Below are 15,546 nucleotides of genomic sequence, written 5' to 3'. Positions count from 1 at the left end.
CTCTGGCACGACTATTCTCTTCCTCTCAGATCCATGTGCAAACAGCTGCAAATCTTTTCCACTCATCCTTCACACATGTAGCAAGCCTACACAGACAGCACCCACGTAAAGTCTATTTTCTCCACTTCATTATAAACCCATCCTTGAGGAGCTGGCGCCTTAACACTGTTCCCCAGCTTCTTCCTTTTCTCAGGCTACAAACAGAGCCACAGTGTCTGGTTTTGCTTCCATTTCCTTCTATGTCCTTCAAATTCTCAGTGCCCACTCCTTGATACACATTATGCTTAGGCTCCTTTTTCAACTGCTCCATGGGAAAACTGATCAGCACTGGAGAACTGTGCACCAAATCCAAGTTACAAAAAAAGGGAAAAAAGAGTAAAACATTTCAATACATAATTAAAACTCCTTTTAAGTAAAAAGTTACTAGAAAATTGCAAACCTAAATTCAATATATTGCCAATTGTCTTTTGCTATTGCTTGCTTTCTTCCTAAGCACAAAAAAATGAGGATATTTTAGCTGAGGTATAAATAAAATAGACGTTAAAATCTAATAAAATCCGCTAATGCTATATTTTCATAATTTCTAAATAGTTTTCATACAAAAAAAATATAAATTACAGAAATGCACTAAAACCCTATTAAGTAATCTTCACTAGCATTTCATCAATTTGACAGTCATCAGAGTATTTTACAAATACTTTTGCACACTACAAAAAAGTCAGATTTGCCACCTGTATTCTATTCCAGTTTTGAAAATTTGACCTTTTACCCCATTTTCTGAGCTATTCACTGCACTTCTGAGAAATGTGAATACAAAAAAATTGCTAAACTTCCCTCCCCTTTCCTCTCTGACCATATTTATAGTCATTCATGTACAAAATGCAGAAAATAATTACTAACTTGGCTCAAAGGTCTCGGTTTACTGCCACTTTCACACTTTAAACTTTTGACTTTTTTTTTAAGCTATCATTCAATCTTGAATACTTCCCCAAAGAGAAAAATATTCAAGTACATGCAGTTGCTACTCTAGAATGATCTGCTCTGAGATAGAAAAATCACAGCCCCAGAACAATCTTCTTTCACAAGCTTAGTCTGTTATTAATACATTCATTCACTATGTACAAGCTATTAGTTAATAAATAACTTATGTCTTAAATAACTGTAGTAGTTTTTACTAATTGAAAAGTTTAATATCAGGTTCCACCATTCTGTAGTCTTCAAAGTTGCATCCATATATAAATTAACATACAGAAAAATAATCAATTGTCTAAAAGACTGCACATCAAAATAGTACTTCCATGTCTGCTTTTAAAAGAATAGGTTTGTGACTTTATTTATACAAATTGAAACTTTATAGGGACATATACTCCTTAACCTAAGACTGTTAATGAAATAATTATTCAAAAATATGGTTTGTAACTAAGATTTCTGTACATTTTTGTACCTTTTTCAGACTATTATATAGGCTTTACCATCAGGTTTTCAGTGCTGTGATATGCAGGTTTCAAATACTGCAAAGCATGTTTACAGACAGTAAGTATTTCAATTATAGTAGCAGTCATTTTACGAAAATAATTTTGGCTCAAATTTCAGAGTATCTGGGTAGTATCCCATTACATCTGGTATGCTATTGTAAGCATCACACCATCTGTACAGTTAACGTTTTGCTGAGAACAAATTTTAAGAAATAATGACACATCTGAGGTGTGATCTGGTTTTATGAACTAAAGAGCAGCTTTCCCAAAGTTTAAGACAAATACAAAAAAAAAATATTGCACAGCTTAAAACACAATTATTTACATTCTGACTTCAATACAGTACAACTTAACCGTGAATGTAAGGAATTACCAGTTTGTATTTTAAGTCAAATTATTTGTGCCAGAAGGTCAAACATAGTTTTAAAATTAAAACTAATATGTTTAAAATGTTTACTTGTTACAGGAATTCTAAACAAACTTTTTAAAAGCTTTTGGAATAACTTTTCAGAGTCTGTAACTCCCACAAACCAACATTAAAAGTTCTAAGCAATACAGGTCATTCAACCCAATATTCCCTCAAAAAGCTATCAGACAGTAAGCACATTGTGTATACATTTTTATTTAACATTCCTAAAATAAGCTGTATTTACATATTATATAAATGTATGAAGTCTTAATATAAAATAGAAAACTGCATTGACTGAGGAAATCACACTCCATATGGAGTTACTTACTGAAGACCATTTTTTATGAAATTTTACAATAATTTATATAAATTATCTCTTCCAAATTAGATGATTTTTCTTCTTTTTACTAATTCACACAATTTTGATGACTTTACAAACAGTGGTGTACATTATAAACTTAAAAAACAGTTACAGCATCTTCCGGCGCACAACTGGCTTTGGAAAATTAGACAGTCTTTTTTTATTCTTTCTTGGAGTCTTCCCTGCTGCATCTGTAGTTTCTTTCTGTTTGGTTTTTGTTCCATCCACTGGACTTCCAAAAGGAGAGATGAATTTTATTTCGACTGGTGGAGGTGACCAAGAATCTTCTTTTGTGGTTCTGAAAAGAAGGATAGGCATCATATCAATTTTTCAGTACTAACAGTATTCAATTGAGGAAAAAAATGACATGGAATTCCAAAATCAATTTTAAAAAAATGTATGGGCTTCTTTGTAGATGGAATTAAAGTAGAAAAGGTACATAAATCAGGTTTGTTTTTGCTTTCATTCTCTTTATTCATTGTCTGGCCAACTCCCACCTTGTATGAGAAGCTAAACTGGAAGAGTTTGAGTTCCTAAGGTGGAATAAGACAATGTAAGAGCATTGCAATGTCACCACTTCAATTAGTATCCACCTGCCTTTTTCTATTCCCTCCCTCTTCCATTTCCATTAGCAAACCAAACCCTTAAATGGGGAAAAGGTGCCTATTAGACCAGTATGCTGGACAGGCTGATGGAGTGAGAGAAGACCTGCACAACCAAGTGTGGAAGAAGTAGTTAGATGCTTAAGAGCTGAGTCACCATCACATTAAGAAATGCAAATAACTATTAAAAACTTATTTCGTACTTGCTTGTTTTCTTCATTTTTGATTTTGGAGTTCTACCTCTCTTCAATTTTTGCTTTTCCCCAGACTCCATCGATTTAGTATCCTCTTCCTCTTTAGCTGGAAGCTCCTATGTTAAGACAACAAAAATGTTACTCATGAACAAGTTCTTAGACTTCTATGGAATAATAGCTTTTTTTCATTAAGAAATCATACCGAAATAATTTCCAAAAGTACCCTTTGTTTACAAAAACAAACCTTCCACATCAAATTATTTTACCATCCTAAAAGTTAAAATTCTGAAATTAACAGATAACATTCCAAGTAAGTTTAAAGAGAGCCACTGTGCCTTTTGCTAAAGGCAAAACATTATTTACCAATTCCTGATTTACATAGATTCAAAACTGGCTTTTGTAGCTAGTTTTCATGAAGAAAAACAATAACATTTTTAACTGATTCATTTAAAGCTCTGTTTAGATATGTTTCCAATGAAAAAGGCAAGGTATTGCAAAGCACAATCTCAAAAAATGGTACAGAATTAAAATCAAGAACATGAGACAACTGGAGTTTTTACTTACTGCTTCTTTCACAATTCGGGAAATGCTAGCTACAGGTTTTCTCCTTGACCTCAAAAGAGGGGGTGAAAAGACAAACTGAGAAGACAAATCCGGGTCTAAATCCTGAAACTTCACAGGATGGTCTGTTTTTCCAGCTAAAATGACAATGCATTGTTAGCATGCACATACATTATACAGGAGGGACAGTAATATGAAATTACAGCTGACAAAAAAGAGCACAACAGCTTCCCAAAATAAAGGACCAATCAGCTTAATAAACATGCCATGCAAAGGCATTTTCCCCCATAGCAACCACCTCTAGGGATTCATTCTTTTACCATAAATAGTGAAACAAAACTAAGCCAATGTAGTGATTTGACCTGCACCTACATAATCAAAGATATTATACTCCAGAGGCATCCACAGTCATTACATATCTCAAAAACATTTATCATGTACTCTAATTAAAAGACTCCTGTGTACACTAATTTCACTGACAAGTATACACTCATGAAAAAGAATCACATAATTAAACAGCTTATTTTAAGATTTATTGCAAGATGTAGCTCATCTGAACTTGAAAACTGAACAGAATTTGGCAACACACATCCTTTATTTCTCTGTTGGGGGGGGGGGGAAAGGGTGGCAATCACATATTCACAAATAATCTCTGGTTTTCAAAATCTGACAGAAATTAAGTTCCTTACAAAAAATATAGCTTAAATTTAATTTCATGGCTTAGATCAGCTTCATAATCTATTTCTACCAGAACTAAGCAGGTAGTCAAATAGACTTCAGCCAAAAGATGAACTGCCTCTTGGCAATTTTTTTCTTTTGCATGCTTACATTCTTTACAATACTTAAAGCCATCCTCACAGTTTGTTTTCAATGGTTTAAAGAAGAGGGTATGCCCTCTTTTGCATATAAACATAGTGTACCTACCTTCAAATTTCTTTGTCAGCTTTGTGAGAGGAGGAGAGAAAAGGAAAGCCTCATTTTCCTCAACAGACAGTTTCTGATGGATGGCAGTCCTGCTGGATCTGGTTCTTGTAACACGATCTGTCAGAGCTCTTGATGTCTGATCTGAGGGGTTTATGTCTTCAAGCAGCAAAGGACTGCCGCCAGGTCCTTGGGAGGTCTCAGACATTGATCTCCTCTTCCTGCCCCGACGCCCTGTCCTTACCGCAGTCCTGGGTGTGGTTGGCTCCTCGCTTGGCTCTGCAGGAGTTTGTTCATGAGTATCCACTTTTTCTGTGTTCTCGTGTGGCACTCTTCTAGTTTTTCTCTTAGGAGTATCAAGGGCTTCTACTTTCACACCTGAATGTACGTCTTCCTGAGAAGAGGTAGACTCTGGGTCTGCCAAGAGGTTTTGTGCCGCCTTCCTAGCACTTCTTCTAGGTGTGACAGGAAGTTTAAACTCTGTTTGAGGAAGCGATGATTTAGTCACATCAAGATCAGAATTTTCTGAAACTTCTGATGAACTAATCTTTCTTCTTCTGCCTCTTTTACTTGGCACAGGTAAAAGGAGTTGGTCACTAAGCTGCACCTGTTGATCCTTGACAGTATCTTCAGTAAACTGTAAATTAAAGCTTTTCAATTTTCTTGCACTTCTACTGGGACTGACTGCTGTTTTTACTTTATGATCAGTGTTAGTCTTGCCAGTTTCTGGATTTCCAGCTGAACTTTTTCCTCCTTTAGTCCTTTTGGAAGCAAAAGAAGCAATAACGTTGCCTTCAGGAAGAGGCATGTCCTCATTAGCCTCTTCTTGGAGTTCAGATGCAGCTTCCTTTGCTCTCTTTAATCCTCTCCTGGGAGTAATAGGCCATGTACTGTCAGACAATGTTTGTCCATCAGAATGGCTGCTTTCTGTTTTTTCTAAATTAGACAGTTTAGGTTTCCTACCTCTCCTAGGAGTAACAGGTGTTACAGGTATTTGCTCCTCTTGAGCATTTTCCTCTGTTTGGAGCCTGGGAGTCTCAGATGATTCTTTTGTTCGCCGGGTACTTCTCCGAGGAGACAGTCCAAGCAGAGCAGGGCTGTCTGTCTTCAGCAGCTGCTGAGTGCCTGCTGACAGAATGCCCGGACTTCTACCCAGCTGTCCCCTTGTGCGTGTTCTTGGAGCAGTGCCATAATGATGTCTGCTGGTTTCCTCTCCCACTGCTTCTACCACAGGTGTTAAGGGAGCTTTTGCCTTCTGGAATCTAGTTACCTTTTTACCTATGGTTTCATGAATTGATTGTTCTACAACTTCAGATGTAAATTCTTTACTTCTCGTGTCCTTGATTACATCCAGTAAGTTCTCAGCAATGGCAACCTTAATAGGTTCAGGCACATATGGGAGTGACTCTGCAATATTTTGGGATTCCTGATCACCAGTTACAGTGGACACTGAGGTTGTAACATGTTCCTGGCTTTCAGTATTTCCTAAATTAGTCACAGGCTTTTCTTCTGTTGTTGTGTCATCTGGTTTAGAAGCATCTACTGATGTAGGGTCTCCCATCTCTGCTTCCCCTTCTTCTCCTTCCAAAACTAAGGTAAAATTATTCTGAGATAGAAAAAGGTCTCCTTCTCCCTCAGCTGCATCACATTCACTATCTTTATTGTCAGGCAAATCACATGCAAAGTGTTGCTCTATATTTTCATAGCTATAATGAAGATCGCTTGATGGATCTAGCTCACTATATGGTGATGTTTCAGGTGCTGGTTCTGAGGTATCTTCTATAACCTAAAGTTAAAAAATGTCTGTTAATACTTCATTCAATACCAAACAGGCTAACTTCACACTGAGCTGGATGAAACTGAAGACAGTCCCTTAAGATCACCCCTGAATGTGAAACAATGTGCTTTTGTACTCCAGCTAAGAGTTTTGAGGCACAGGGATCAGAGACGTTCCTGTGTACAATTCACATGCTCTGTTTGTGATATTTTTGTTCAGAACTAACCATTTGCTACTGCCCATGACCAGGAGCAGTTTTCCTGCACAAGATGTGTACACAACCAGCGGTGACCATTACATTGCGGTGCCCTCTGCACCGTTCCACAGCCAGAGTGACCCACTCTGCCTCTGACAGGGTAAAATACAATTGGGTCCCCAACATTTAAAGCTTCAGTCATGATAGTTCTGACAGTAGCACTTACACTGGCCAGGTATCACATCCAACAACTCAACACTGCACTTTGAGGAGTCACTTGGATTGCATGAGATTACACATAGTTTCTAAATACCTCCATCTCTTGAAGAAATATCTTGACAATAAATGCGTTCATTACTGGGAATTCTGTGTCTTAAGAAGGAACAAACGACCTAAGCACCTAAACAATTCTGAGTTTGGTTCTCACATTTTTTGTCCTTTGGTAACGTGTTACCAGTACAAAGAAGCTGCACTCCTGTAACTTTTTTATTGTCTTTAACATTAAAACTATGTTTAAAGTAAAGTTTGAATTCTACTAAATCAAATTAATGCCTAATTAGTTTAAAAACAGTTTAGGCTTTTATTTTGGTTTTGTTTGCTGTCAAAGGCCTAAGTCTTGACAGGTCCCATTCATGTTATAGGAACAGAAAATGCAGAAGAGAAAAACATATCTGCCCTTACAACACTGAGTTTTTAAACTTGTGTTAAGCAGCTCAAGAAACAAACATATTTTTGAGTGTCTTCAAATTGTCAGTAGAACAGATCTGTTCTCAATTTGCAAACTGTTCTATTGTGTAGTAAATGGGAAAATCATTTACTTACATTAATTCCCTCAGTTTTTGGAGGATTGTTAGAAACGGGGACTTCTTCAGCTTCAGCTGCTTCAGGGTTACATTCTTCAGGTAAATCCACACACTTGCCCTCAAGGCGATTTTGAGACGGAGTACTGACCATATCCTCACTGTCAAGGATACTTATCACAGCTAGAAGAGATTTATGTAATTTTACCTTAACCTTTATATAAATGATGGAAGTTTAAGCAAAAAGAAGTAACAGAGCTAGCAAGAGCCAAAAATGTGGTTCTCCATCCTGCCACATATATTGTGCTTTCTCCAAAAGCTAAAACTATTGTGCTGGTTTTGGCCGGGATAGTAATTTTCTTCATAGTAGCTGGTACTGCTCTATTCTGAATTTGTGCTGAAGGCAGTGTTGATAACAGGGATGTTTTAGTTACTGCTGAGCAGCAACTACACAGAGCCAAGGCCTTTCCTGCTTCTCACACCATGCAAGCAGTGAGTGGGCTGGGGGTGCACAAGGAGAGGGGAAGGGACACAGCCAGGACAGCTGACCTTAACTGACATCCCATGAAATATGGCAGCATGTTCAGCATGAAAAGCAGGTGAAAGAAGGAAGAAGCAGGAGACATTGGAACTTATGGTGTTTGTCTTCCTTCCCACAACCCATTTTCCTGCTTTCCTGGAGATGGCTGAACACCTGCCTGACAACAGGAAGTGGTGAATGAATTCCTTGTTTTGCCTGACTTGCATGCAAGACTTTTGCTTTCCCTATTAAGGTGTTTTTATCTTAACGTGTTTTCTCACAATCAGCTCTCTGACTCTCTCCCCCATTCACCCAGCGGAAATGAGTGAGTGGTTCCGTGGGGCTTAGTTGTCAACTGGGTTTAAACTGTGACAACAACAGATCAGCTAAAGGATGCAGCCCCACAGCAAGGAAGAAGGAGGAGAAAATAAGTTGTCAAGTCCATGGAGGGGACAAAAAGAGGACAATGTGGCTGGAAAGGCACAATGGTAGACAGTTCAGTCTGAATACTGAGGATGCATCATATTTTAAAATAGTAAATCAAGCAGCAGATCCTATGGCACACAAATTGGTAGTGGTGTGCAACATTAAAAGAAATTCTGATCTCTCATTATAATACTTATACTGATCTCTCCTTATAATACTTTAAGTTCTACCAGCATCTCAATATTTTGATCAAGAACAAAAAGATTCACTATGCACTGTCTACAAGGACTTTCTTTAAGGAGGGTGTTCTCTCTACAGTATAATGAAAGTTAGCAGTAACGCACTACTACTATTTCATTCTGAGACACCTACAGTGGTATGGCAAACTACAGATTTCACTTGAGGAGCTCTGCTACCCTACCACACAGAACATTTCCAACATACATTCACTGTCTGCCTCCGGGGATTCAGCGAGCTGTGGATTTGTTGCAACCAGTATGGGTTTTTCTTCTGATGAAGAAGTCATTTCAGACTCCTGGTAGGTTGTTTCACTTCATGAAAAGAGAGAAATTCATCATAAAGGTTGAAAACACACCTTTAAGAGCTTTACAAGGCACTTTCTCACTGTAAAATCTTCAAGTTTCAAACCACAAAAAAAAAACTAGAAAAATTAGAAATTCCTCTATCAATATATTCAATTTGTGATTCAATTTGTACTTCACTTTGTAAATCATTTTATGCAACAAATTACTTAACAATTCTTAACATTCTTAACAATACTTAACATTCTTTCCAGCTACCCAACACTAGATAATAACATAAGAGAGGTGCATTACAGAATGTATTATTTATCTTCTGTAGAAAGAGGGCAACTACAATAACAGGGGTTCAGAACCAACTGAACAGAAGTCTGTACAGGTGAAAGTTACCACTTCAAATGAAGGGTTCTCTCATTGCTAACATTCTGTGTTTATCACTCAGCAGTTGCAGCTTTTAAAGTACCTGGTGAGAAAATGGCTTCCCTTGCCATAAACAAATAGATGCTAGTTGAGCACACACAGAAAAGAGAAATCAAGTGTAAAAAATACTGTCAGAAAGTATTCAAACTCCAAAATAAACATACTGAAGTTACAGGAATCTCGGGATTCATTTTTAACTACGCAATTCTCAGAAAAAAACTTCAGGGCTTATGTTCAGTTATCTGCTTAGTAAGTCTCACAAGGTCTGTATGGGACTGTTGAATGAAGTATTTATCATCATACTTTGGGGTCTGCAATGATTTGAGAAAAAAGGCTCAAATTGATAGCTAGTCAACGTGCATTACATTCACACCAGATTACTTTTGGTCACAGACAGAATGGAATAGACAGGTCCTTACATATAAGAACACAGGAAAGCACTAATACCATCAAAATCAGTTTTCAAACACAGATATGCCAGCAGCTATATGCTGTGTGAACCCAAAGATATATCTACTTCATAAGCTCACCCTTCATTTCCAGCCCCAGAAGTTGCAGCCTCAGCAGCTTTAAACACCGACTTATACTCATGAAGGGTATGATATTCAGCATTTGATTCTTCCACAAGTCCTACAAAAATTAAGAGATGGATGATTTCCCTGGTGCACTCAACATCACTTCTTTTAAACTGCTCATGAGTAAAAAGTGATCCTTTATGCATTTCACCTAGGATAGGGACTTAACAAAATAATGCTACCAAGACTTCAAGTGCATAGATGGCCTGTATTCTTCTTTCCAGTAGAACAAGAAGTCTGATGCATAATTTCAGTCAAACAATGTAAAAATTCCTGCAAATTATAGAAGTACCCCTAAAACATAACCAGAAGTCAAAGTTTTAAACATGTATCCCTTTCAAAACTCCCATACTGTCGCTTTTCATCTGCAACTACACCAAAAAAAAATGTCAGCCAAGGAAAGTATACATTCATAAAGTCAAGGATACCTAAAAAAGGACTTAAAACATAGAGGTAATTTTAAAAGCCTAGGACACATGTGAAAACTCATCATTAATTGCTGCACTCCTCAGTAATTCAGTCTTTTGAAGACATGTGAAAAATTCAGAAACTTAGGTTATCATCATAGGATGAAACATACCTGGGTCTTTTCTTTGTCCTGAAGAATCTGGTTGTTTCATCTGGAAAGGTTTATCTTCAACCATTTCACTTTCTTCCTCCTTCTCCAATTCTTGAACATCAACAGTTTCTTCAGTGGAAGAATTAGCTGGTTTAGCAGCTATAAAGATGACATCATCTTCAAAATCACCAGGTGATTTTGCATCATGATACTCCAAAGTGGTCTGGTCTGATCTGACAGAGAAGTTACTGTTTTCCTTGCTGACATCCATCTTCTCCAAATCATCTCCAGGTATGCTTTCTGAAGATTCCTGCAATTCAGCACGATCATCCCCAGGACTGCTCACATTAAACAGAGTTGGTTTAGTTCTACTTTCAGACCAAGCATCCTCCACCAAGCCATGATGATGCTCAGATGAAGCTCCAAATAGTGCTTTATCATCTTCTGTCACCTAAAATAAAAGTTCAGATCGGCAACATGAGTCTGCCTGTTGTCAAAGCAAAACAAAAAAACCCAACAAATACTGATATTTCTAAGTTCCATATGTCCCCTTAGTGAGGCAATGAAAAATTAATTCTCATTCTAGCATTATCTTAGATTTAAAGCTGAGTGTAAAAAATAATTACACTTTAGATTGCTTATTGAGTTTCCATGACATTGAAGAATTAAGATTAAATCAGTCTTGCTCACTATGTCATCTCAAGGCTCTTCACTAGGTTTACTCGTGTGTTATCAGGAAGACAAAGCTTTGCCTAGTAAAATCCTAACTCAAGATTTCTCTAATTTATGCTAGCCCTTTCAACAAATACATATGCACTACTAAAATATGCTGGTGTTCAACTACGCCTGTGGCATGGAACAAGCAAATTAATCTGGCCACTATTAGTAAGAATTTCATACAGGAGAGAGTACATCTTGTTACAATTGAGTAGCTCCTTGTAACACACACCAGCTACTCACACATGACACATGTCCCTGTTGTGCCCCCGATTTGGGTACATTATGCTGGCAACTGGCTGATGGGCTGAGCCACAGAATCCAGCTACACAGCTGCAGGAGCAGAAGGGACCACAGCTGGTCAGATGGACCCACTGCATTTGAAAACTACATGGATGCTGTCCCTGGTGCAAGGCAAGAAGCAAACCCGAGAACTTTGGGCCTGAGAGAACAAAACACTACAGTTCTCTTCATCAGGAGTCTCTTTTTACCATCATTTAAGTAAATCCAACGTTATGTCTTGCATAACACAATCTATTTTTTTACCAAATTCTGCCATTCTGATTCACAATCCAGATTCTCAGTATAAGGAGTTTTGGCAAACTAAAGTCTAAATTAAATCACAGCATTATCTGCAAAACTCACTAACTGCAGTCCAGCTTACCCCAACAGTCCACTTTGCATGTGAGCTCTCTTCCCTGAAAGATATTCTAGGTTCCTTTGCTCGTAGAGGAGGAGTAACTGATCGTCCTGGGGATGCAGAGGGAGTTGCTAGGGGTGTAGTGCGAAGGCTGGACCTGAGAATAGACTGAGGAGTAAACCCAGGAAAACCAGAAGATGTGGCCAAAACTTTAGTTCTCTAGGAAAAGAAATAAAAACACTTAATTTAGGACCAGTTAAATCTTCAAAATAGAAGACTGTACTTAAATGAAAAAAAATTACATTACCCTAAATTGTGAACTGGGTTTATAGCAGCAGAAAATTTTGCCTCTGCACTGTTCTTCCAAAAATACCAACATTTTAAAGATAAAAATGCATGCTTTTTATATTTCCCATTGTTTGTCTTTGTAATGCCACCAAAATAAATGTTATTTTACAAAACTACTTCTTGAGGAAGCAAGGATATGACATCTTGCTTTCTGCAAGGTTATCCCCTAGCCCACTAATTTCTGCAATTCCTACACTGCTCTAATAAAAGGCACACAACTTCAACTTCACTCTGCACATGAGCATTTTCAGTTGCTGCATCTGACTACAAGAAGCCATTCTGCAAAGAAATGGACACACCTTTTTTTTTCATTAATTAATCAGCTACACACAAGAGGAAGTGACACTGTTGCAAAAATACCTACACATCTTCATGTGGAAGCATGTTCTTATCTCAGAATATTTTACAGTATTGAAAGATTTTCAAAAGAGAAGGATAAAGCTAGTTCATTGGTACATACAGTACTTCATAAGAAGGTGGAAAGATGGAATTGTTCCATACAATAAAAATTAATTTAGTTCACAATCAGCTGTCCACTGCAATCAGCTGAGAACTAAAGTTTCCTGCTTAAAGACTGTTCCCAACTTACTGCTTCCAAAAGGGCTGTGTATATAATAACCACATGCATACTGAAAATTTAAATCCAGAAGCACTTCTACTAAATACTTTGGTGATTTCACTTAAAACAAACCTCAGAAGTTTTTCATTAGGTTGGTTGCTACTGACTTTTTAAAATACAAACCTTGACCACACGAGGAGTTTCCAGTAAATTCAACTCTGATGCTCTTGGCAGATTCTTTTGGTAGCTGGAGCGATGTGTATCTGATCTCAGGGGGCTGGATGCTACAAAAGAAGTAGAAGCTCTGCATGGGGACTGCCAGCTCTCATCCTGAGCCACGGAGCGGGAAGGTACAGGATGAACCACCAAATCCAGCAACCTGTTAAAATACACATTTCAAACCAGGAACATCAATAAATAAATGAAAAAAAAACCCATGCTGTGATCATCTCAGATGATGCAGAACAAAAACACTGGATGAACAAGAAATACAGCCTCACTGCTGGGGGTGATCTATCAGTCCCACAAACAAGTGACAGGCACTTTGGGGCATTTTTTCATTATTTCTTTACATTACATACCTAATTTCCTAAATCCCTGCCTCTAACGTAAGAATACCCCAATTTTAAGTTGCACAAGTGACCTAATTCTTAGCAGTGAAGAAAACCCATTGACATTTCAATGCAGGGACCATTTCAAACTGTCTACCTAATTTTATCCCTAAGTTGACTTTTTCTTTGAGATACAAACCTAAATGCAACAGAATCCTTGGTAAACCAAAAAAGCATACACACATGCACATGTATATACATGATAAACAATACCATTTTGAAATATAAGGTCTGTAGATGTAGCATACCTTGAACACTTGTGAGATAGTTTTGTAATAGGTGTCCCAAGAAATGCATCAGGCAACTCTGCACCAGGATGTGTACTGACTGCTGGCTCTGTAGTTCTAGGACTAGAAGGAAAACAAAAACGTAACTGATTTTCATTCCCCAAAAGTTCAGCCAAACCAGAATTAAAGTTTATGTAATTACATCCCATGTAGGACAATCACCTGACAATTATAAGCCTCTTCTCCACTCTTAGTAATTCTGCCTATTTTTAAATAACCAAGCAGGAACTGGTAAAAGATTACTATGTGACTACACAAATGAGTCTATAAAAGTCAGTACACTAACAGCTTCATGGTTGTGACAGTTTGAGTTTCAGCTTCTTAAACACTGTAAACACATTTGCCATAATGTAAATACGTGCATTTGTATAGAGAGGATCATCATAGCAGAAAAACTCTCCAAACACTATGTATGATAAATTGATTCTTAGATGTTATGTAATATATGTGTAGAAAGGCAAAACAAAGCTTTATTCATGTGCACCTTCCCACCAAACACCTAACAAAATTCAAATTGAATTCTCATTCTCTCCCCCGACAATTCACTCACACTCCACCTCCCACTCCAAACATATAGCTCAAGACTAACTTTTATAAAAGGCTGCTTACCTATCATATTGCGAGATATTTGTTTTCTGCTCATTTCCTAACCATACTTCTCCAATTTTGGACAACACTTTACTGATGAAAGTTGCTCTTGTACGCACATTTCCTGCATTAGCCTGCCTTGTTGCTGTGGATAATGGCTTTGGCCTTGGGACTGTAAAGCAAGAGAGAAAAGTATCAGCCTTGGGTAATCAAAGTGACGGCCAGCTGCACATGCTATTTCCGTTCTCTAAAATTACCTTCTCTTAAGACCGATGAAGGCAAACGGTACGGCTTGGCTCTCTCTACTGCCAGCTTCCTTTGAACTGTGGGGAGGATCTTGCCATATTGGTCTAATAGAGAATTTCTGGCTACTGCTCTCTCTCTCAAGCGAGGATCACGATCATTCTGACAAAGGAAATGCGTAAAGCAAGAAGTTAACAATTCACCTGAAGTTCATTGCACAGAACTCTCTCTGCTCTTTCTAACCTAGGCCTAAATTTGCTCTACAGACAAATCCACTGCAGAGAGCCACAGCAAGGTCTAAGTTCCACCCAGGAGCACACACCAATTTCACCTGGTAGTTTTGGATAAGTGCAAGGAAGACTAGTTAAAAAAATCAAAACCGTAAAAACCCCAAGCAACTCCAAAACTCACCACTAAAACCCATAAGGCAAATTTTACCAGTGGAGCATCCAGACTGCTCTCAGGTAAAAGCCAGATACAAGACGTGACATACAACATACTCTTCATTCCACAGAAATAAGTAACACAAACAACTTCCATAACATAACCATACGTAACAGAGGGATCTGAGGAACTGAATGAAAAGACAAGATACACATTTATTCCTCAGATGCAAACAAACTCTTTTAACTGGAGTCAACCATGGTCTGTAAGTTTTAATTCATAATTTCTCACAGCAGGACTGCTACCCTTACCGTCACGTTGGCCTTCATGGACTGATTCAGCTGGAGGGCTGGGATGTAGTTGGCACGCTGCAGATGGTGGACTAAGAGGAATTCATGATTTTGAATACCAGATTTGGTCTGTAAAAACTTCTCCAAACACTCCTGTGAGAAATAACACGTTTCAAACTTTGATTATGATTCTGCCTCTTCTCTTGCCAAAGAGACAATTAAGAATTTTTTGTTTCTTCTCCAAACTCACTTTTTCTGTGTCTGTGAAGGGCAGCTTCAGCAAATCCTCCATGAGCCCCATCTCCTGACAGATTTCATACATGTGCTTTAGCAGCTCTTCTATGTTTAACTTCGTGGTGTGTTGCTGCAACAGACCCCAAGCCTCCACCATGCACCTGCAGTTAAGGTTTTGCACATGGAAAGGAATGGGAACACTGAAGCCAAAAAGATGCCCCACAGTGATGGTATTCATTCAAAGCTCAGAGGAAATGGAAGGGAGCCCCATTTGTGTCATCACTTCTCCACACTTCCCCATATCTGAATG

At 38.0% G+C, this 15,546-nt stretch overlaps 1 protein-coding gene across 3 annotated transcripts in view; it reads right to left on the bottom strand.

Annotated features, from left to right (window-relative positions):
* Nucleotides 1–1,072: 1,072 nt before the first annotated feature.
* LOC137471229 (protein ELYS-like) overlaps nt 1,073–15,546 on the bottom strand; it is a 41,050-nt gene continuing 26,576 nt past the window's right edge. For all 3 annotated transcript variants that reach the window (XM_068185362.1, XM_068185363.1, XM_068185361.1), the window contains exons 22-36: nt 15,253–15,397; nt 15,024–15,155; nt 14,343–14,490; nt 14,107–14,257; nt 13,459–13,560; nt 12,783–12,978; nt 11,717–11,911; nt 10,357–10,786; nt 9,732–9,831; nt 8,687–8,793; nt 7,319–7,479; nt 4,527–6,309; nt 3,606–3,739; nt 3,040–3,157; nt 1,073–2,529 (exon numbers count right to left, since the gene is read on the bottom strand). In XM_068185362.1, coding sequence (XP_068041463.1) covers nt 2,354–2,529; nt 3,040–3,157; nt 3,606–3,739; nt 4,527–6,309; nt 7,319–7,479; nt 8,687–8,793; nt 9,732–9,831; nt 10,357–10,786; nt 11,717–11,911; nt 12,783–12,978; nt 13,459–13,560; nt 14,107–14,257; nt 14,343–14,490; nt 15,024–15,155; nt 15,253–15,397 — 4,078 coding nt within the window. In that variant the 3' untranslated portion in view covers nt 1,073–2,353. The remainder of the gene's footprint in view (nt 2,530–3,039; nt 3,158–3,605; nt 3,740–4,526; nt 6,310–7,318; nt 7,480–8,686; nt 8,794–9,731; nt 9,832–10,356; nt 10,787–11,716; nt 11,912–12,782; nt 12,979–13,458; nt 13,561–14,106; nt 14,258–14,342; nt 14,491–15,023; nt 15,156–15,252; nt 15,398–15,546) is intronic.

This window comes from Anomalospiza imberbis, chromosome 3 (assembly GCF_031753505.1).
Source record: "Anomalospiza imberbis isolate Cuckoo-Finch-1a 21T00152 chromosome 3, ASM3175350v1, whole genome shotgun sequence".
Classification (NCBI taxonomy): domain Eukaryota; kingdom Metazoa; phylum Chordata; class Aves; order Passeriformes; family Viduidae; genus Anomalospiza; species Anomalospiza imberbis.
This window is presented reverse-complemented; position numbering and strand designations above follow the sequence as displayed.